Below are 21,846 nucleotides of genomic sequence, written 5' to 3' on the forward strand. Positions count from 1 at the left end.
CCAAGTGTTCATCCTAATCAACAAGAAGTCCAAAGTTTTGGATTGGCCCAGCCAGAGCTGAGAAAAATATATGACCCGAAGCGGGCTGTGTACATTTTTGCAAGGAAGAATATGATCAAATGTGCTTCAACAAAGTTTTAGGTTGCCCACCCAGCTGTAACCAACATATATATATATCTTAAAGCAATTTCCATCCATCCATCTTCTACCGCTTATCCGAGGTCGGGTCACGGGGGCAGTAGCTTCAGCAGGGATGCCCAGACTTCCCTTTCCCCAGCCACTTCACCCATCTCTTCCGGGGGATCCCGAGGCGTTCCCAGGCCAGCCGAAGGATGTAGCCTCTCCAGCGTGTCCTGGGTCGTCCCCGGGGTCTCCTCCCGGTGGGACGTGCCCGGAACACCTCACCAGGGAGGCGACCGGGAGGCATCCGAATCAGATGCCCCAGCCATCTCATCTGGCTCCTCTCAATGTGATGGAGTAACGGCTCTACTCTGAGATACTCCCGGAGGACCGAGCTTCTCACCCTATCTCTAAGGGAGAGCCCAGACACCCTGCGGAGGAAACTCATTTCGGCCGCTTGTATCCGGGATCTCGTTCTTTCCGTCACGACCCACAGCTCGTGACCATAGGTGAGGGTGGGAACGTAGATCGACCGGTAAATCGAGAGCTTCGCCTTTCGGCTTAGCTCTTTCTTTACCACAACGGATCGATACAAAGCAATTTACCCCCGAACAACAATTTAAATCCAATTTTATAATGAATCAGATTATTTTTTTGCAAGCAGTCATATTTTTGTCTTTGCGATAACTTTGCAGTCACGTTTTGGTGAGATTTTGTTCCGTTCTATTATTACTGGTTGTCGGCGTTTAACCCGTCCCTGAAGAGGCAGTGGACAGAAACCATGTCCAGTCCCGATCTTGTCTGTGTCTTCTTCAAAGAACTGACTGGAAATTGAACATCATGTTATTGTATTGTGACGGCCAAACCAGAGCACTTGGAGAAAACGGCATGTAAACTAGAAAGGCCCTAAAGTCAGGTGTTAAGTGTTTCAGTACTGTAATAAACAAAACAAATGTTAATAGAGCACTAAAAAATGTGCATCATAGTGGGGTAGTTTGTGTTATATAGAATAACACATCAATAAATACCCATCCACCGATCAAATTTCTCTACCGCTTGTCCCGGTCAGGTTTGTGCTCCTCAAACAAACACAATAAGACATGGCAAACCACCCCCCAAAAATCTAATATAAACTCAATATCTGCTTTGTCGCATAACTATTGGCCTTAGGGATAAATACAAATGCAATTAATTAAATAGCGTAACTATTGCCTGCCTTTTGCTGCTTGTGATTACTATCATTAATCAGAAAATAACACTTAGAGGTCCAACATTCTTAAAATGCACAACACTGGGGAGTTTGGGATTTTATTTCTCAGCCAATTTGTTGTCTCCGATTCTTGTTATGTTGCAGAAGTTCATTAAAACCTGAAGCAACCAAAACAAATACGTACAACTACCAGTGGAGAAATGCACATTTTTTAACGTGTACAAGCAGACGTTTACAAATATGTAAATAGCACCACATTGATATAAAGACCACACAATTGTCCACACAGAAGGTATTGAGTGTGCTTTTCAAGAAAAACCCGTAGCGACGTTTTAGTCCCAGGCCGTTCATTTTGAATATCATTCTCACACAAACATCTCTAATCCAAACATACCATAACAATATGCACTTCATATAAGTTAAAAAGATGAGAAAGGTGGTGGCGAAAAGCCCCATAGATTCGAACAAAGTCCAGTTCCACAGCCATAGTTGTGTCTTTGAAATGTGTGTGCCTCTCCTCATTTGGCGGGAACTTCATGAAGCAGGTCATGTGGAGGCACTACGGTGGCGGATTTATGGTTAATAGCTCTCACCGCTCCAATTCATTTGCATGTGTGCAGAGGGAAATTGGGAGAGAAGCAGAAGATGTCAACTGAGGCTTTTTTTTTTTCATTTCTTTGTTTCATTCGAGCTGTTGTGTCTCCGATGCTAGTGGTCTACTTTTGAGCTTGCTCGATGCTTTGGCACAATGTCTTTGACGTCCCCTTTCAGCTCAGCAAGTCGCTCTGACTGGACGCCCAGGGTTCCGTTCACCTGAGCCAGGTAGGAGTCAGAGTGTCTCTCGAGCTCCGCCCTGATCCTCTCCAGGTGCTCTGCCAGCTCGCCCAAGCTGCTGCATTGGCCCTCCACGTGGCTCACCCTGCTATCAACGTCCTGAACCTCCTTCTGAACTTCTTTGGTTGTGCTCTGGCAGCCTTGAAGCCCACCGGTGAGCTGTTTTTTCAAGGCCGCAAGTTCGCCCTTGAGCTGGGCCAGACGCCGCTCCCCGGCCCCCAGGAGAGAGGCCTGGTGGCCCACTAGTTTGGTGATTCCTTGCACCTGATTGACTAGCTGCTGTTCCCGCTGTTCCCATGTGGAGTTGGCGTGGCCCACTTCACTTGCGATGAAACTAATCGAGTCCTTTAGTCCCTTGAGAGTGTGGTTCACTGAGTTGATGTTGACCTTCAGCAGGGTGATCTCGCCGTAGACTGAGTCGCCTGCCTCTTCTTGGGCGATCCGCAAGAGTAGGTTCTTCAGTGTGCTGTTCAGAAGGTCCAGCTGGCCTGAATGAGTGTCCAGACGATTGATCATCTTATTCTCTATGTCCTCACACTCCCCCTCCACTTCACTGCCTCTGACACCCCCTGCTGGAGGAGTGGAAGGTGAGCAGGAGGAGGTGCACAGGAGCTCCAGGCCGGCTAGGCGTTTTTCAATGCCATCCATGTTTCCATCTAATCTTCTTCTCACAGACTCGAGATCTGTTTCCAGTGGCGGGACCACCTGGCCCTCTAAAAGCGCTGGTGCCGTGGTATTGCTCAGCTCCTCTACAGCCACAAACACCCTCTCCTCCAGGGTCTTCAACTTGTCCTCCAGCATGTTCTTGAAGCCATCTAGGCCACCGGGGAATCCCGACACGCTTTCCACGCCGCCTTCTGTTGAATTTAGGCGGCCTTCGAGTTCCACCAAGCGGGTCTCAATCAGCGTCTCCACGTGGATGCTCTGCTCGCTGAGCGCTGATTGGAGCTGTCGCTGTGACTCTGTGAGACCTTTAACCGACTCCTCCAGTTGCAGCACACGCTGAGAGAGGCTGTTCGCCTGCAGTGATCAAGGAACTGTTTAGCTCAAGTCAAAAACCTCATGAAATTTCAACCTGAGATAGTTCTTAAAGTTCACATTTATGTACAGTATTTCATGAGAAGGCTATTATTTCATTCAAAAAATATCTTTCTTGCTATTTGGGTAGGTGGTGGTGATAACATGCTTCGACTGCTCAACTGTGGGTCGATTTGCGAATATTTCTTGGCTCTAGCTTAACGTCCCTGTGAATTGAAAATAAATATCTTCTAAATTTGACACACCACAAGGAAGAGTATTGTAAAGAACCCTCCCAAATTTGAAAAAGTGTATAAAACGAGGCTTCAAAATCGTGAAAGATCAAGCCGTCGTCTCTGCTCTTAAATGCTGAGGGCGTGTCGGCTGAATGTATGAAACCACGCCCCACTGAATAAAATAGACACTACTTTGCACTACTACACATTCTTACATTTTTGATCTGTGAAAATATATCCGCTTCAAGCCTCCGGTGGCTGGAATATATAAATACGAACCAAGTAGCTCGCAATTTTGCTGCATAACCACTGATGTGACTGTAGGTGCTCAAATTTTTTATACCTAGCGGAGGAGGGGTGATTCACGCTGGATGCCTTGTGACCATTTTAGCCACGCCCTAAAAATCAGGAAAACTGAAATGGTGCAAATCTGTTTAACACTGTATCTCCACAATTGAGTACTATGTAGTTCTCAATCTTTGCTCGTTTTCAGCTATTTTTTTGTCGAACGTGTATAAGGTATAAAAGGTACAAAACAATGTCAATTCTTTATGAGACCTTTCTCCTTGAGAAATGCCATCTCATTTTAAAGGGGATCCTAACAACACCAAAGCTTGTCAAACATTTCCTTATGGGTTTGACTTTTCTTTCTTTTTTTAGTACCTGTCCACAGCAGCTCTCTGTGAGTGTGAGGCCTTGGATCTGAGCCTGCAACGAGCCCAACTCTGCCCTCAGCCCAGTTTCTCTTCCATCAAGGGACTGCTGCAACTGTTCTTGGCCATCCATGTGCTCCCTGTGGCACTGTCGCTGCACGGCCCCGATCTTCTCCTCGCACTGGTTCTCCAGACGAGAGAGTCTGCGTTCAAATCCGTCCAGGATCTCAGCCTGGATGCCGGCTAGCTTGGCCTCGAGGACGCTGTCCAGATGAGCCGCAATGCCGGGGATTGGCCTTCCACTTGCTCCTTCCAGCAGTCTCTTGAGCTGCCCGTCATGGCCTAAGACCATTCCCTAAGGAGGCATACAGTATATTTCAATGAGGAAGGGGAAAGCCATTGCAATGTTCAACTATTTCAGCATGCCAAACCTGAATCTCCTGTAATATGTGAGTCTTAGCTCGTAGCTCATCCTTCACTTCGGTCACCCTCCCTGCGAGATCCCCAAATCTGTTGAAGCTCTCTTCTCCTCCAAGTCCGCCAGGATTCCCGATTGGGATGGCCCCAAATCCCACAGCTGAGTCAGGCCCCCGTGGCATGTTGGGCAGCAGCGACACCAGGATCTTGTTGGTGTCTTCCCGAAGAGACGTGCGCAGTCGCTCCTCCAGACCGGCCACCACCCCATTGAGCGTGTCGAAGCCCTGAGTGAGGCGCCGTAGGTCGTCCTCCATACGGTCCAAACGTTCACCACTCACTCCGGAAACCCCAAATGTGTCCCCTGCTTTTCAATTTAATGAAGGACAATAGATGAGACTGGATTATTTACTTCTCATTTACACCACCCAGCAGGATGTTCTCACCAGAATTTGGTTTGCCATTTCCCACAGGCAGCTGTTCACTGGGTATTGGTCTACGATCGTGCAGATTGGGGTAGATTTTGCCCGGCTCCAGCTGCGCTCCTCCAGGCCTCTGGTCAACGGAGACTCTCGGACCATGGGGAACGCCATTTATCCCGGGGCGATGGGGCAAAGCTGCTCCCTTGAAAGGAGGTATCAGGTCAGGCAGTGAGGTGGGTCCGTCGTAGCAGTTTTCTCCAGAGTAGCCAGGGCAACACCTCCACTCCAGCTCAGTCACTATTTTATAACCCACTTTGTATGTTGGTTTGTAATATGTCCTGTACCTAAAAGGGAAAACATGTTCACCTTCAGCGATTATTTATGTTGTCGCATTGTTTTAAACCACTCATTTAGTCTTTGTTTTAACTAATTACTACAGATGAGTCATTGGAGAGGACAGGGAGACGGGAAGGGCAGGGCAAAGATAACGGGATGTAGTCATTGTCTGCAGGATTAAACACGGATTAGAGGGAGATTAGGAGATTAGTCTGAAGTGTAATGTAAATGATGTGGCATCAGGATCGAGGGATTCAACCGGGGTCATTTTTGGACGTTCATGTCACCTTTTTCTAAGCTTGGATTTCTTTTTGATTGTGTGATTTGGAATCAAATCTATCTCATCACACTCGCACAAACACACACGCGCACACACATACACACTGAAGTGAGTCATCTTTTTTGGGAGGGAAAACCCACTCCCTTTAATTTCCCTTGTGAGAGACTGAATGTTATTACAAACGTGCCTTTGGAAGGCAAATCAAAGACTGAATCTTGATATGCACCCATATGCGGACACATTCAGACATTGCTTTTCCTTCTAATTTGTTCAATGTCCATATGTAGAACAAGCAAGTAAGCAAGCATTGAGAATCTAATCAGATGAGTCAGTCTGTCTTTTTTTTATATATATATAAAAACCAACAGTTCTATCATCAGTTTGTTCAAAAGGGACACGATGAAACAACTACTGTCTCTACTTTTTAATAACAATAATAATTAATTGAAACCGGAATTCAATTTCCACTCAACTGCTCTCTGTGGAGGAATACCATTTTAACACTAGAGGGCAGCCTTGATACGGCATAAACCCAACAAGCCCCCCACGCCCCCGATTCATGTTTACAAGCCACATTCGTCCTCACAGGGGCACATTTATCCACGTTAGTGTGTAAACGTACATGACAACAGGACACTTCTGTCCCCAGATGCACTTGGTTGTATATTCCGCCTTCACATACGTCGCCACTCCATCCTGCATGGTGCATGTGATGTTCTTCTGGACCACATAGGCACAGTGGTTTCTGCAGGGAGAGGAAAGGGAAATTAGAATTTCATGTTGTATAATGCGAGTCATCCAAAGAGCCTTTGCTTGTTCAGCTGCACGGGATGACAATATTTCTTCCTGATGCATTTGTCATCCAAAATGAAACCTTCATGAGTTCATAATTCTTCAATATTCCCGTTTCCAGCTGTTCTTGATTTTTGTGTTGTTCAGTGATAAAGCATTTCTAATGCCTTCATTGTACTGTATACATTGCTGAGATGGGTAGTGTGTAGTAACTTTCTATACATGTTTGCCTGTGTTCTTCTAATCCATTTATGAGAGTTGCCCATTTTGGTTTAATTTTGTGCAATTACTTAAACTAATAGCAGAGGCTGCTCATCAATACAATTTAGAGTCTTGCCCAGGGAAACAATCCACGGGCATGTCGGCACGCTGCTTCATGTATGCAAAATGAGAATAGGCACAAGTACAGTATACAGCTCAGCTCTTCCAGTGCTGAGCCCCATTAGCAAAGTAATTACCCGTAAAGTACTTCAAGTAGTTTTTGCTGGACTTGAAAATTCTCTCCTTCCCTCGTCATTACCATAAGGGCGACTGCAACACCAAAATGTTTCACCGTGCAGCACAGGAAATGATTATCTGCACTGGTCTTCAGACTCTCATATGAACAGTTTCTCTCATTCAGCAGGGAGTATTAAGCAACACACGCGGCCCTTCGTATTGCTCTGCAGCTGCTCCAGACAAGTCAAATGTTTTTTTAGAGAAGCAGGGAGGAACACTGGAGCCGAGCTGGCCCAACATGTTCCAGTTTAACAGGTTAACAGGGTGAACAGACAGGATGGCCTTTTACGATCTATGGGAAACTTTTCCCTTCTAATCACTGAGTGTGTTGACAGTGTTTGTGTGTCCTTCCCTCATCTCGTGTGCAGGAGTCACAATGACTCGTGTAAACTGCTGCCAGGTCAGGCATTGCGGGGGAAGCTGCGATTGCCGCAACTGAGCAGGCAACCCAGGCAACTGCCTAAAGCCTCGAGTTCAAGGGCCCTGCGAGAGACTGCTGACTTTGGCCCGTATCAATGACAAAACAGTGGGACGGCTTGAAAGACTGCAATGTCTACACGTCGGGAATACCCCGCATAGGGCCCCTTACTACCTGCTGCTGGCTGGCGGCAAGTAGAGGGGCCTCGAGAGACGTATCGACGACACAACTGGAAAACCCTGATATCGTAATTACACGTCGAGATTTGGGAATCTCCCATTAATGATATAGCTTCAATATTCTTATCGATTGTCATTGGGTAAGCGAATGAAATATTACAAATGGGCTTGTTTTCTTTAACTGTTTAATATCTTCAACTTTGGACATAAGATACAATGTAGCCTGTGTGCACTCATATTCTCTAATGAGACTTAAAAGCTTCATGCATCTTGGGAAATTGCCCGATTGCACTCTTAATGGTCTCAACTTTAAACGTTGAAAGGAGAGATTCTATTTTATATCATTCCTGACAGGTACAGACTTTTTTCACTGGATACGTTTCCCAAGATATAACATTTTGACTGCTAACATTTGGGAATATTTACAGTGTTCCTTTTGCATTCGACTTCATCCAAAACTAACTCCGATATAAAACAAAGAATTGTTGCGGAAAAAGAGAACATTTGACCTGGTTTTGATAAATACCTTCCGGATGATTATACACAGCCCTCTTTTCGAAACTGCAGACTCCAGAGAGACTCAAAAGAGTCTCACCAGAGGCCCAACGGATAGAGGTGAGCGTCAGAGCAGCAAGACCCTCCGTGGACGGCTGGGTCTCAACACTTTAGATTTTTTTTTTCCCCTGCTTTCTCGCTCTTCTATCATTCTTGCCATCACGTGAGCCCAATAACGACCAAACACGAGGTGCTTTAACCGGCCTCACCAGTGGCAGAGCACCAGTCGAAGTGCTGCTTCTTCTCTTTCCCTAAGATTTGTATTTTTTTGCTTTGGTATAGAAAACAAAGATTGCAAAATTCAGCTCACGTGGTGCAACCTTTCCCGAAATCGTCCAAAAATAATACGTTCTCTTTTTATACTTATTTTGAATGTTGCTATTGAAACGGATGAAATGCATAAACGCTGCGCATACCCTGTACATACAGTATTTACAATCCCTAAAGGAGATTAACACTGATCATTTCCTCTGCTCTCATGATCTAAGCATGATTTGTTGAAGACTTTTAACCTAAAATAAATTTTAAAAAATCTTCTCATATTTCGATGTGATAAATCTGGAACCAGCATTCTTGTGCAAGATCACGTTCAACACAGTTTTACAGTGATGGCCAGAAGCGCAGTAAATGGAAGATTATCCATGTAAATTCCAAACAAATACGTCTGGTGCCCTTGTAGATTTACAGCAACGATAAGCATTGCGATGTGTGTTCGTGTAGTTGAGAGTTGACAAAAAAGCCTTTATGAGTTTACAGCCGATTGGGAGCAAGCGCTGCATAATGCGAATGTGAAGTGTTACTCTATATCCGTTTTCACACATCTGTCAAAGTCTTTTGGGTCTGTGGATGAGATTTTATTGTTGTGTTTTACAAGAAAGAAGGATGTCCTACTTGATTGGTTGTATGTGCACATTTTAAACAGGTGTAACCAAGCAATAAAGTCTTTTTATATCCCACGTCTAATCACACACATGCTTTATCTCTACGAACAGCAACTAATTCATAATGTACTTGAACTTGCTGCAACTTTGTTTTGTGTGCTTTGGTGCAGCGGGAGAAGAATAGATGACTTCCTAATCTGGAGTGAAGATTAGATGTATATGAGGAGAGCTATTTCCCTCCGGGAGCTATTTTCACAAAAGAATTCACAACCAATATAGCTCAAGGAGACTATGAAGGAGAATGTGCGATGTTTGCTTTTGTGATCGCGGGTGACAGACGTAAACGGTTGACCACACAGTTAAGTGTCAAAAGCAAAGGCACAATGAACCTCTCAATTTATCGGCAGAGCCTGGCAACGAGATAAGTGGGAGAAGAAAGAAAAAAAATCTCAGCAGTAGAAAAAGAAGCTGCCAATTTACCTAATAAATCCTAAAAATCATTAAAAGGTGCAACATTGATGTGCTCTGCAAAGATCACCCTGCACACCAATTTATGTGTTTGTGCCTATAAGAAAATAATCAGCCTAACTATGGCACACGGCCATCTTTTCTGCAAGTTTCCATTGTTTCCAAGCTTGCATTTGCACTTTAATTTTCATTACAAGTGTCCCATCCATCCATCCATCTATCCATCCATTTTCTACCGCTTATCCGGGTCGGGTCGTGGGGGCAGTAGCTTTAGCAGGGACGCCCAGAGTTCCCTCTCCCCAGCCACTTCATCCAGCTCTTCCTGGGGGATCTCGAGGCATTCCCAGGCCAGCCGAAGGATGTAGTCTCTCCAGCGTGTCCTGGGTCGTCCCTGGGGTCTCCTCCCGCTGGGACGTGCCCGGAACACCTCACCAGGGAGGCGTCCGGGAGGCATCCGAATCAGATACCCCAGCCACCTCATCTGGCTCCTCTCGATGTCGAGGAGCAGCGGCTCTACTCTGAGATCCTCCCGGATGACCAAGCTTCTCACCCTATCTCTAAGGGAGAGCCCGGACACCCTGCGGAGGAAACTCATTTCGGCCGCTTGTATCCAGGATCTTGTTCTTTCGGTCACGACCCACAGCTCGTGACCATAGGCGAGGGTAGGAACGTAGATCAACCGGTAAATTGAGAGCTTCGCGTTTCGGCTTAGCTCCTTCTTTTCCACAACGGACCGATACAAAGTCCGCATCACTGCAGACGCTGCACCGATTCGCCTGTCGATCTCCCGTTCCATTCTTCCCTCACTCGTAAAGACCCCAAGATACTTGAACTCCTCCACTTGGGGCAGGATCTCATCCCCGACCTGGAGAGGGCACGCCACCCTTTTCCAACTGAGGACCATGGTCTCAGATTTGGAGGTGCTGATTTTCATCCCAGCCGCTTCACACTCAGCTGCAAACTGCCCCAGTGAGAGTTGGAGGTCACGGCTTGATGAAGCCAACAGAACCACATCATCTGCAAAAAGCAGAGATGCAATACTGAGGCCACCAAACCGGACCCCCTCTACGCCTCGGCTGCACCTAGAAATTCTGTACATAAAAGTTATGAACAGAATCTGTGACAAAGGGCAGCCTTGGCGGAGTCCAGCCCTCACCGGGAACGAGTCTGACTTACTGCCGGATATGCGGACCAAACTCTGACACCCCTGAATAGTCCTTACCAGGGATGCTGAGGAGTGTGAGTAGTTGGATGACACCCAACAGTCCCCGTTCTTAAAAAGGGGGACCACCACCCCAGTCTGCCAATCCAGAGGCACTGTCGCCGATGTCCACGCGATGTTGCAGAGGCGTGTCAACCAGGACAGCCCCACAACATCCAGAGCCTTTAGGAACTCCGGGCGAATCTCATCCACCCCCGGGGCCCTGCCACCGAGGAGCTTTTTAACTACCTCGGTGACCTCAAACCCAAAGATAGGAGAGCCCGCCTCAGAGAACCAACACTCTGCTTCCTCATGGGAAGGCGTGTCGGTGGAATTGAGGAGGTCTTCGAAGTATTCTCCCCACCAACTCACAACGTCCCGAGTCGAGGTCAGCAGCGCCTCATCCCCACGATACACAGTGTTGGTGGTGCACTGCTTCCCTCTCCTGAGACGCCGGATGGTGGACCAGAATTTCCTCGAAGCCGTCCGGAAGTCTTTCTCCATCGGCTCACCGAACGTCTCCCATACCCGAGTTTTTGCTTCAGCGACCATCAGAGATGCATTCCGCTTGGCCAGGCGGTACCCATCAGCTGCCTCAGGAGTCCCACAGGCCAAAAAGCCCCGATAGGACTCCTTCTTCAGCTTGACGGCATCCCTCACCGTCGGTGTCCACCAACGGGTTCGGGGATTGCCGCCACGACAGGCACCGACCACCTTGCGGCCACAGCTCCGGTCGGCCGCCTAAGCAATGGAGGCGCAGAACATGGTCCACTCGGACTCTATGTCCCCCGCCTCCCCGGAACATGAGCAAAGTTCTGTCGGAGGTGAGAGTTGAAACTCCTTCTGACAGGGGATTCTGCCAGACGTTCCCAGCAGACCCTCACAATACGTTTGGGCCTGCCATGTCGGACCGGCATTTTCCCCCACCATTGGAGCCAACTCACCACCAGGTGGTAATCAGTTGACAGCTCCGTCCAACTCTTCACCCGAGTGTCCAAGACATGCGGCCGCAAGTCAGATGACACGACCACAAAGTCGATCATCGAACTGCGACCTCGGGTGTCCTGGTGCCAAGTGCACGTGTGGACACCCTTATGCTTGAACATGGTGTTCGTTATCGGTGACGAACACAGAAGTCCAATAACAGAACACCGCTTGGGTTTTGAATCACGCCCTTCAAGGTCTCACTGTCATTGCCCACGTGAGTATTGAAGTCCCCTAGCAGAACGATGGAGTCCCCATCGGGAGCGCTCTCCAGCACCCCCTCCAAGGACTCCAAAAAGGGTGGGTACTCTGAACTGCTGTTTGGTGCATAGGCTCAAAAAACAGTCAGGACCCGTCCCCCCACCCGAAGGCGAAGGGAGGCTGCCCTCTCGTCCACGGTGGTGAACCCCAACGTACAGGCGCCAAACCGGGGGGCAATAAGTATACCCACACCTGCTTGGCGCCTCACCATGGGCAACTCCAGAGTGGAAGAGAGTCCAACCCCTCTCGAGAGGACTGGTACCAGAGCCCAAGCCGTGTGTGGAGGCGAGTCCGACTATATCTTGTCGGAACTTCTCGACCTCACACACCAGCTCGGGCTCCTTCCCTGCCAGAGAGGTGACATTCCACGTCCCTAGAGCCCGCTTCTTTAGCCGGGGATCGGATCGCCAAGGTCTCCACCTTCGGCCACCACCCAGCTCACACTGCACCCGACCCCTATGGCCCTCCCACAGGTGGTGAGCCCATGGGAAGGGGGACCCATGTTACCCTTTCGGGCTGTGCCCGGCCGGGCCCCATGGGTGCAGGCCCGGCCACCAGGTGCTCGCCTTCGAGCCCCACCACCAGGCCTGGCTCCAGTGGGGGGCCCCGGTGACCCGCATCCGGGCAAGGGAAAATGAAGTCCATTGTTTGTCGTCATCATTAGGGGTCTTTGAGCCGTGCTTTGTCTGGTCCCTCATCTAGGACCTGTTTGTCATGGGTGACCCTGCCAGGGGCATAAAGCCCCAGACAACTTAGCTCCTAGGATAACTGGGACACACAAACCCCTCCACCACGACAAGGTGACGGCTCAAGGAGGGGTGCCTAACTAACCATTACAATTCGATCCACCAGGATACATTGCAAGTACAGCGGTGCATTCCGTGACCATGCTTGTAAATCTCAAATCATCTTTGGCTATTGAAATGAATGGAAATGCCATTAATGTGTTCCAGCTTCCCCCACATTTTGCAATTTTTTTATGAAGGAAATTGTTTACTTAATAAAACATATCGGAATGACAATTAAATAAAATGTAAACAATTGAACAGTTTGGGTATCATGATTCATTCATTTGCGACTCATTCTGGTCTGTGCAACTTGGCCACCAGGGGGCAGTATAATACAGTCATTAAGACACAAATGAAGAAGACTCAGTAACTATTCGCTGTTTTTCATTGAGGATAGAAAAAATATGCCTGTGAGTATTGTTACATTGTCTGTCTAAATTTGTTAATGCAGCATTTCTGTTTCGATATCCGTTGCTTATAGGGTTATAACACTGCAAATATCGATGCTATTTGTTATCCCGTCTACGGGGTTTTGCATTGTGTGTTAGCATTAAGCTAGCAGACAGCAAAATTGTTTGATTGTTTTGCATACGCAAAATGTAATTCTCTTTGTTTTACGTTTAGTTTGACAGTAAACTTCAAATGGGAGTGGCATTAAACAGTTTTTGAAAAATTGTTCATTATCTGCCAAACTACTGCATTTTTGTGAAGTGAGTGGAGTTCAGTGCCCATGCACTGCTTGTATCTCAATTTTTTTTTGCTCAAAAGTCAGAGCATGTATCTCGAAAACCTTCGGGTCGCTTGTAACTCAAGGCACCACTTAAGTCTGCACATTCTTTGCAACATGATATCATTTGAAAGGTCGGGCTTCCTGTGCATTTCACTCATGTAGAATGTGGCGATACCTCCCAATATATTAAAAACACCAGGTCCACATTGTATCAGAACCACCCATCTGACCTCATGCTAAAACCTAATTCTCGAGCCAGTGAAACGGTCGCCCCAATCACAGCACGCCTTACCCGCTCCAACTGCAATCAACAGCAAAACACTCCTCACCCTCCTCTGCCACGTCATTTCCCACAGCTCTGCAGGCCCACACAAAAATATTGTCCTTTGTCACTTTGTCTTTTTTTTTCACCACGAGCCCCATCCCACTGTAAATATTTCCAGTCTAGCATTACACTTGTAAGCTGGCTTGCCGCGTTTCCCGGGGGGAGAGCAGAATTCCTATCTTGAATTTTCACGTGCAGTCTTTTTGGCAAAAAAAAAATAAATCATTGGCGAGACCTTCTCCCTCCGCGGGGCCCAAAACAACTCACCTTCAACAGGCCACCCCTTTTACCACACCCCCTTTCTCTTGTCCCTCTTAAAAATCTGCATACAATCTTCTTTTAATCATAGCCACATCTACGTTGTCCTGCTTTACGCCAGTGTTTCACATTTTCCTCCTCTGATGAGTGTTTGAGAAATTCCTGTCTGTTCTCATCTTTGGTGATATTCTCTCTCAGCTTGTGTTTTGACTGATTGGCACCAAAGCGCTCACCTTCCTCGTTATTTCCTTGCCCCTCACTTGCAGCGTTCTTGACTCCATGAGTGAACCCTGACAATCTATGACAGGAGTGGGCTTGATCACATTTAACGGGGAAAAAAAACAAATCTTTATTTCACCCTTTAAGAAACAATTCTATGAACTAGACGAGTGACCCTTGAAGCTACTGATTAGGGTTATCACATTTCATCCATCCAGCTTAAAGGTTAGGTTTTCGTTTCCACCTGTTCTTGTCATGCCTGTCCCTTGTCTACCAATCAACTCCTTCCACCCACTCGTGTCTTGTCCATGTGTGCCTCGTTGTCTCGTCAGTTTGCTTTTTTAGTTCCCTGTGTTCTTTCAGCCTGTGTTGGTGCATTGTCCTTATATCCCATTTTTCTTTAAAGCTGTCATGTTTCTTAGTGAATGTTTTATAGTAGATAGTTGGACTTTGTTAATTTAGTGTTTCCTTCCATGATCCTTGTTTGCATTTTTATTATTTTTTGAAAATCAATACCTTTTTGAGACTCCTCTCTTGGCTCCCTGCTTCCCTGCACTTGGCTCCTCCACATTTTGCCTCCACACCAACACAACCAAAATCAAAATCTTGACAGCAGATTGTCTTTATGCCTTGTAACAGCTAGGCTATCTTGCGGATAATGTATGTTCCACTTTTTTATGATTCTCAATTTACATGATTACATTTGATGAGTCATGAAAGTTTTTTTCCATTTGTGCGCTCTACTACTCTACACTATGATGCTTAAACACCACACACCATTGACTTTTTTTTGTTTTTTTAATTATCCTCAGGCATTTGGCAAAGCACATAATCTTCTTAGAGTAAGAATACTTCTCAGTGTTTTGTAGAAAAAGAGGTTACAAATTGGACTTGCTAATAAGGATTACTGCTTTGTGTTGGCTGTGGGAGTGAAACCAAAACTGGTGCCATTCGCTGCTTTAAATTCTTATGTGGTACTGAATAAAGCAACACGGCACTTATAGATAGAAAGTATCATGCAGAAAATGGATATACAAAGGATTTGTACAGATAATCAATTCTCTATAAAATTGTCAAAAACCAAGGTATATTTAAGATTTTCCTTCATTCATTGTACCAATTTTAGCAGAGCTCATTCCTCATTCAGATGGAACTGATTGATCTCCAATGTGATACTGTCTTAAAAAATAAGTTCAACTCTCAAACTGGGTGAGTTTTAGGCTTCATTAAGGTCAGACAAATTTCCAAAAATCCAGAAGATGGCACAGAGGATGCGTCTCTGGATGTCTTCATCGACCAGTGGATTGTGATACCTTCACCCTTGCCCTGTGGAGGTTGGCAGTGATGTCACTGACTGTTGTCTTTGGGTGTTTCTTCACAGCTCTCACAATGTTTCTGTCATCAACTGCTGTTGATACCCTTGGCCGACCTGTTCGATGTCTGTTGCTCAGTACACCAGTCGTTTCTTTATTTTTCATGACATTCCAAATTGTTGTATTGATAGCTCTGATCGATTTTCCCTCTTCTCAGCTTCAAAATTGTTTGCTTTTCTCCCATAGACAGCTCTCTGGTCTTAACAGCAAATGCAGTTTTCACAGGTGAAATGCAAAGCCAAAAAACAAGCTACAAAGGCAAGACCTGAGCAACTAGAAACACCCATCCGTCACGTTCCAATACTTTTGCTCACTTGAAAAGAGGGTGGCTTCAAACAAAAGGTGCTCCTTCCTGAGTTGTTTAACACATCTACATGCAAATATCATGAAATAAAAGCTGGAATTCTGAACTTTTGTCTCATATTCATCTTTCTATCTGAAACCCAAATGTCTTCAGTATACAAAAAAACAAAAAAAAACAAAGGAATTGACCTTGCCGTTCCAATACATTTGGAGGGAACTGTATTTGGTATTCCAATGAATGCATTCTGTGTGCAAATGTTGTGTATTTCAATGACACAGTTTACTTGTCAACAGGGGTACTGCTACGGATTTTCCTGTGGAAAAAATGCCTCAAATTAAAAATGCTTTTTCTAGAATGGGGTGGACTGACTGGGTTATCAGCCATTGACATTTAGAATACTCATCACTTTCTCCCCCTGACTATGCCACTGCCTGTCAAGAAAGTAATGTATTGGTTGTTGTTCTGATTGGTCCATAAAGAATGCAGTCAACAGTAGTTTATTCACTCTATAACCTGTGCCATCCATTTTTCAATATGTTTCGATCTGCTCTTTCCCACATAGATTTATGAAACAAACCTCCCGGTGTGTCAGATGAATAAATGACTGTTCGATGAGAAGGTCACCTCTTTCATGTTGGTCGTAGGCTGAATTCAAAGATACAGTGAGCAGGCGAGGAGCTTAGGCGTAACAACTGCAGTGAGGGCGAAACATTAGCCTAGCTCCGTTCAAAGGTAACTAACTTTTCCTCGCCACATCGGTGCAGCGCATGGATCTGCACTTTAGCCTTTGTTTATTTATGTAAAGCTGAGCTGTGATCCACAGATTCATATTTAAAGGAAACCTATGTGAGTGAGATTAGTAGGAACTCACTAAAAGGGCAGCTTTTCCCACACTCCTGCTGCTTTAAATAGCCTATTAGTCCCAGTAGCTTTAAACTGAAGTTGATGAATCAGTAACCTACTGTAATGTTGGCATACGTCCATGACAGCATGTCCATCATCACTTGTAAGCAAACAGCAAAGCTCATTCAAATGCTAAATGTGTTTTCAACACAGACGTCAGTGAAAGCAGAACGTTTGATGAAATAGCTGCGAGGTGAGCCTAGGATTTACCAACCAGCCTTTGTGACCCCTAGCTTTGAGACTGGCTCCATTCTTGCTCTCCACTGGACACTCAACACAAACTTACAACAACAGCTCATAACCCTTGACCTTCACCACCTCTGTGGCCTTTAGCCCCTGATCTCTGTCCCATCCATCATTGAAAAGCCCTTGGCTAGGATCTCTGAGCCGATCAGTGATGGTATGTGGCATCTGCTGGGATGCTAATTGTCCACAATACCCACTTTCCAGCTAGGGACAGTGTTCCACCTGTTGTGTATTTTGTGGTCCACTGGTGTGTCATCTTGATGATAGATGCACGTGAGGTGCTGCATAAAAAAAAATTTCAGCTACATTCTTCCTATCAGTCGTAAGTGGTTGTAAAGATAACTTTTAACTTTACAGTATCAGATGTGTTTAATCTGTATGACCACGGTCTTTTAATGGAACAATGTAACCTATAAAAGCACAAGTTAGAGCCATGAGCCACATAAACACACAACTAGATTGGCATACACTTTCACACACATACAGTGGATACAGGTTATTTCTAAGCACTGTACTGTATCTCTTTCCATTGGCGGCAGCACAGCTGATTTATTTCTAGAGGTGGTCTTACTCCGATGTGTCCTCAGGGCCCAACTATGGCCAAGGTAGGTCAACACCTCTTTTATAAAGGCTATAGTTAGACTCGCAACCACATGTAGAGGATTATCACACTGACAGCAAGCAATTACTGACTATTATAGATCAACAAAACTATCGAGAAAGTTTGGTATTTCTGTCAAACAAGGGTGACGAGCTCGGAAAGGTACAAGGTGAGAAATATAAACCATGCACACGCAGGCTCAAGAAATTAAGGAGTCTATTCTCATATGAGTTTAATAATATTCAAATGTCACCTCTGGCAGGGAAGGAGCCTGAGCTGGTGTGCAAAGTTGAGAGGTTCTGACTAGATGTAGTCGGACTCGAGGACTGGGCTCCGGAACAAGTCCTCTTAAGAGGGACTCTATTCCATTCTTGAGTTTCCCATGGTGAGAGGTGCCGAGCAGGTGTGCATTTGGGTTCAGGATGTTGGAAAATCAGGTGGAAGAAACTTCAAAGGGATCCTCAATTAAACTGACATGCCCTCTTATGAAGATGCAGAGTCTAGGGACTCTGAGATGGGCTGTCTCCTATTTCAAGGGTTGAGATCACCGAGTTGGTTAAAAAGTTTCTTGGTGGCAGGGCCCCGGGGGTGGATGAGAGCCAGGAGTTTCTACAGATTCTGGAGGGTTTGGGACTGTCCTGGTTGACACAATTTTGCAACATGGTGTGGACATCGGGGACAGTGCTTCTGGATTGGCAGATCGGGGTGGTGGTCCCTGTTTTTAAGAAGCAGGACTAGAGGGTGTATTCCAACTTCAGGGGGATCAAACTCCTCCACCCACTTTAGGTAAGGTCTATTTAGGGGTTCTAGAGAGGGCAGTCCATCGGGAAGTCCAATCTCAGATTCAGGAGAAGCAGTGCGGTTTTTGTCCCAGCTGTGGAACAGTGGACCAGCTCTAGGTACATTGTGAGTTCTCCCAACCAGTCCAAGCAGTTGTGGACTTGGAGAAGGTGTTCGACTGTGTCACGAGGGGTGCTTTGGGAGTACGGTGTACATGACCCCCTAATACAGGCTGTTGGGTCCTTGTACGACCGTTTTCTGAGTTTGGTCCGCCTTGCCAGCAGTAAATTGCATTTATTTCCAGTGAGGGTGGGACTCCTTGTTCCCTTGTACTTATTTAAGGTTGTATTGTTGAAATATATTGTTATTAGAGTGCTTGACCTTTCGGAAGATCTCCTGCTCGATTCAGGATGCAAGTGCAATACAATCATGGCAATGGGCCATTTCAAATGTGTAAACCAAGTTGTCCCTTTAGTTAATTGAGTTATTTTGTGGTATTTTGTGCCCTTAGGCTGTTTTAGCACTAGCATGATACTGCACTACATTTCACCATATGGATTTTTTTAGTCCCTAAATTATGGCCTGTTCTGAATCCTATGGGATTAACCTGTAAAGAAAAGATGAATGAGCATTGGCATATTAGAGGCTGCTGATTTGTGGGTGTGTGATTCTAGGGAATCCCATTTAGTAAGAGGTGAGTGCGCAAGGCAAGACAAGGCAGTATTTTGAGGGAGTTTGAGTGAAGCAGCAGGTAGCTGGGGTGCTGTCCAAAGCCATAACCGCTCTCGAGGGAAGCCAAGCAAAAGAGACAGGAAGGGGAGGGAAAAAACAAAGCCCTGCAGACCTCACTTCAGCCGTCTCTTTCCAGCAAAAACATATATCACAGCTCTGTTGCAGCTCACAACTTCGCGTGAGCATGTCACAGGGTTATTATTCTTCTCAGCTCATGTGCTGTAACCGTCCAACATATAACAGCCCGGAATTTAAGGCAACTAGAAGTGATAACATCTGTGATAGGAAGAATGTCCCTTGCCTCATTTTAATGATAGGCAACTAATGCAGGGACACTAATAATCACTCTGCAGTTATTTCTATCGATTGGCCATTAGTTGCACCACTCCCTTCTGGCAGTGGGTGCCATGCTATACTGTAAAATCTAATGGAGTCCACCCAGCACACAAACACAGTGAGATAACAGTCCACTTGTCATCAGCTCATAAGCCCCAGAAAACAAAACAAAAGCTTTCTTTGTCATTGTTGCTCTCAAATATCTCTCCCCAAATACAGCTGGTTTTAGGTGCGTACCACAAAAAAAAAAATAATAATAACGGGCCGAAACAGAGCGTCAATTCAAGGATCAATTACAAAGCCGATGCCCTAATTAAAACCATATTTCTGCAAAGGAATACTCAAAGTGACCTGGTGAGTTTCAGGGGAGCAACAGTGGGACAGCCCTTCAGTTGGTCATAATAACACTCCGCATACAGAATTCTGGATACAGATCAATGACACCGACATACGTCTGAAGGAGAGCACTTACTTGTGTCGTGTCATTGGCTTGTTTGGAGTGTGCTGAGGGTTGAGTCCAGCCTTGAACATATTGTATCTGTGTCCATAAAAAGGGTTGACAGGTCCTCCATAGAAAGTTCCTTTGCTGTCCACCACAGAGATCAACACTCCAAGGAGACAGACTGGTGCGAGCACCTGCCGCAATTTGGCATTCATTGTTTTAGTCTGCCTTACTACTAATCCCACAGTCTGCAAAATGAAAGCTGATGTGTGGAAGCTTTGTGGACTCCTCGAGGTCCTGTGCTGGAGTTCCTCAGACCTCGTGCACTCTTCTTCGGCGAGCCCTGAAGGAGTTGTGGAGTCCAAACTGATGTCACATCCGCAGCATCGCCTGTGTCGCCTTCAGCTCGTACGCTAACCACACTGTACGCACATCGGACGGAGGAGAGAGGAGGCTTGTGAGGCTCAAGAGGGAGGTGGGAGAATAGCACAAAGGTGTGCTCGAGGAGGGCAGAGGAGAGAGAGTGAGGGTCTCTCCAGAAAACGTTTCGGCTCCAGACACACGTGTGTTTGTGTGTGGAGCTCAGCCCACCTTGTACGCAGCACTATGCATGAATGAGTGGGTGTGAGCAAGAAGCAGCGTCTGCAGGGGGAAGGCAAAAACATTTGCATATCCCACCCCAAGTCCGCCGTGGCTGCATCGCAGGAGGAATTGATGTTCTTTTTCTGTTTTTTTTCCGTCCTCCCCACCTCCATAATTCTATATTTACTCACACTTTCCCTTAGTCCATCAATGTTTAATCCTAGTGTGCCCTGCCATGTGTGTGGATGCTTCAGAGAATCAAACAATGGACCTCATCCTACCTTCAGCGCAGTCACTCACTCATGAACAATACAGCGCTTGCCTCACTCATGTCACACTGCACTTTCACGCCATTCTCGCCCAGATGCATTCCATTTCTTTCTAAAATGCGCTCTACGGGGAATTCTATAAGAGCTTTAAGTTATTGAATGATTTACCTAAATTGCCTGGTTATGACATACGTCTTGGAATTAACTGATCATTTTGGTGTGCATATAGGCACACCAATGTGACATCAAAAGCAATTCTGAAGTTGTTATCCTGGTGTTTAATCATATCTGATCGTGACTTTAATAACAAAATTGAGTAGGAAGCTAGCATGAGCGGTAACGAGCTGGTGTTAGCCATGCTAGTTAGCTACTTATTTGCCTCGGTATCAACTCTTTAGTGTTTATTTCACCAGGTGCAGACACACTAACTCTCGTAGATGGTTGCAAAGTTTAATTTGAAGACAGCGTTATGTCAATATATTAACGTTACCTTGAATTTGCTGAAGAGAATATGTTACAGTACATCGTGTTGGAAGCATTGCCTCCTCTCGCAGCAACTCTCCGTAAGCACGTTTTGCAAATAATTCCTCCACCAAGCGGCAGATTGATACCTGAACAATTCCCAAGAGCCCTACTTTTTTGACAGTGGAAAAAGTCGTAGGGGTCACTGATTGCTTGGACCAACAACCTAAGGGGTAATGTCACTTTGCCTGCACTGAAGACTAAAAAAAACAAAACAAAAACAAGTATAGCTCATACCACTGATGGAAAGTTTGAGCGGTTTTGAAATTATGACTTTTTAAAACCGCTGTCTACCTTAAAACCGCTAATCCATTGATTGATTCGAGGCAACTGGACTCTTTTTATTTGTTGAATTCAATTCTGTGGTTTTTGTTTTTTTTGTTTGTTTTTTTTCGTTTTCCCAAAATGTTCAAATATGACTTTGGCAACTACTTTGGGACAACTACTAATTAATGGCAGCCGTTTCAAACTCAAACCTCATTTTGTCACTATAAAGTCTGTCACGCACACATTGAAAGACTACTATTAACTTGACACATTTAAGATAGGATGTAATGTAATAATTGCACTCTTCCGTCAATGCATTTCTGATGTTTCCATCCAAATGCAGTTTGGAAATGTTAAACTCCTCCGTCCTGAATTTCAATTTGAATCCAAGAGTGACTGAATATGTGTGC

The 21,846-nt window shown here is 45.7% G+C and overlaps 2 protein-coding genes across 4 annotated transcripts in view; one reads left to right on the top strand and one right to left on the bottom strand.

Moving 5' to 3' along the window:
• Nucleotides 1-13,223, top strand: part of b4galt5 (UDP-Gal:betaGlcNAc beta 1,4- galactosyltransferase, polypeptide 5) — a 61,032-nt gene extending 47,809 nt beyond the window's left edge. The window contains exon 10 of the transcript XR_009785529.1: nucleotides 7,181-13,223. The gene's annotated coding sequence lies outside the window, so the exon portion shown is untranslated. The remainder of the gene's footprint in view (nucleotides 1-7,180) is intronic.
• On the bottom strand, nucleotides 1,528-21,378 carry LOC133468263 (EMILIN-3). 3 transcript variants are annotated; one of them, XM_061754168.1, is made up of 6 exons: nucleotides 21,138-21,378; nucleotides 6,145-6,267; nucleotides 4,931-5,250; nucleotides 4,502-4,851; nucleotides 4,081-4,425; nucleotides 1,528-3,184 (listed from the first exon to the last, which is right to left on the bottom strand). In XM_061754168.1, exons 1-6 carry the CDS (start codon nucleotides 21,170-21,172, stop codon nucleotides 2,039-2,041), a joined length of 2,319 nt encoding a protein of 772 aa, XP_061610152.1. In that variant the 5' UTR covers nucleotides 21,173-21,378; the 3' UTR covers nucleotides 1,528-2,038. The 3 variants fall into 3 exon arrangements, with proteins under 3 accessions (XP_061610152.1, XP_061610067.1, XP_061609979.1); XM_061754083.1 differs by lacking the exon at nucleotides 21,138-21,378 and adding an exon at nucleotides 19,827-20,453 and having other exon boundaries at nucleotides 4,502-4,848; XM_061753995.1 differs by lacking the exon at nucleotides 21,138-21,378 and adding an exon at nucleotides 19,827-20,453.
• Nucleotides 21,379-21,846: the final 468 nt, after the last annotated feature.

This window comes from Phyllopteryx taeniolatus, chromosome 1 (assembly GCF_024500385.1).
Source record: "Phyllopteryx taeniolatus isolate TA_2022b chromosome 1, UOR_Ptae_1.2, whole genome shotgun sequence".
NCBI classification, from domain to species: Eukaryota; Metazoa; Chordata; class Actinopteri; order Syngnathiformes; family Syngnathidae; genus Phyllopteryx; species Phyllopteryx taeniolatus.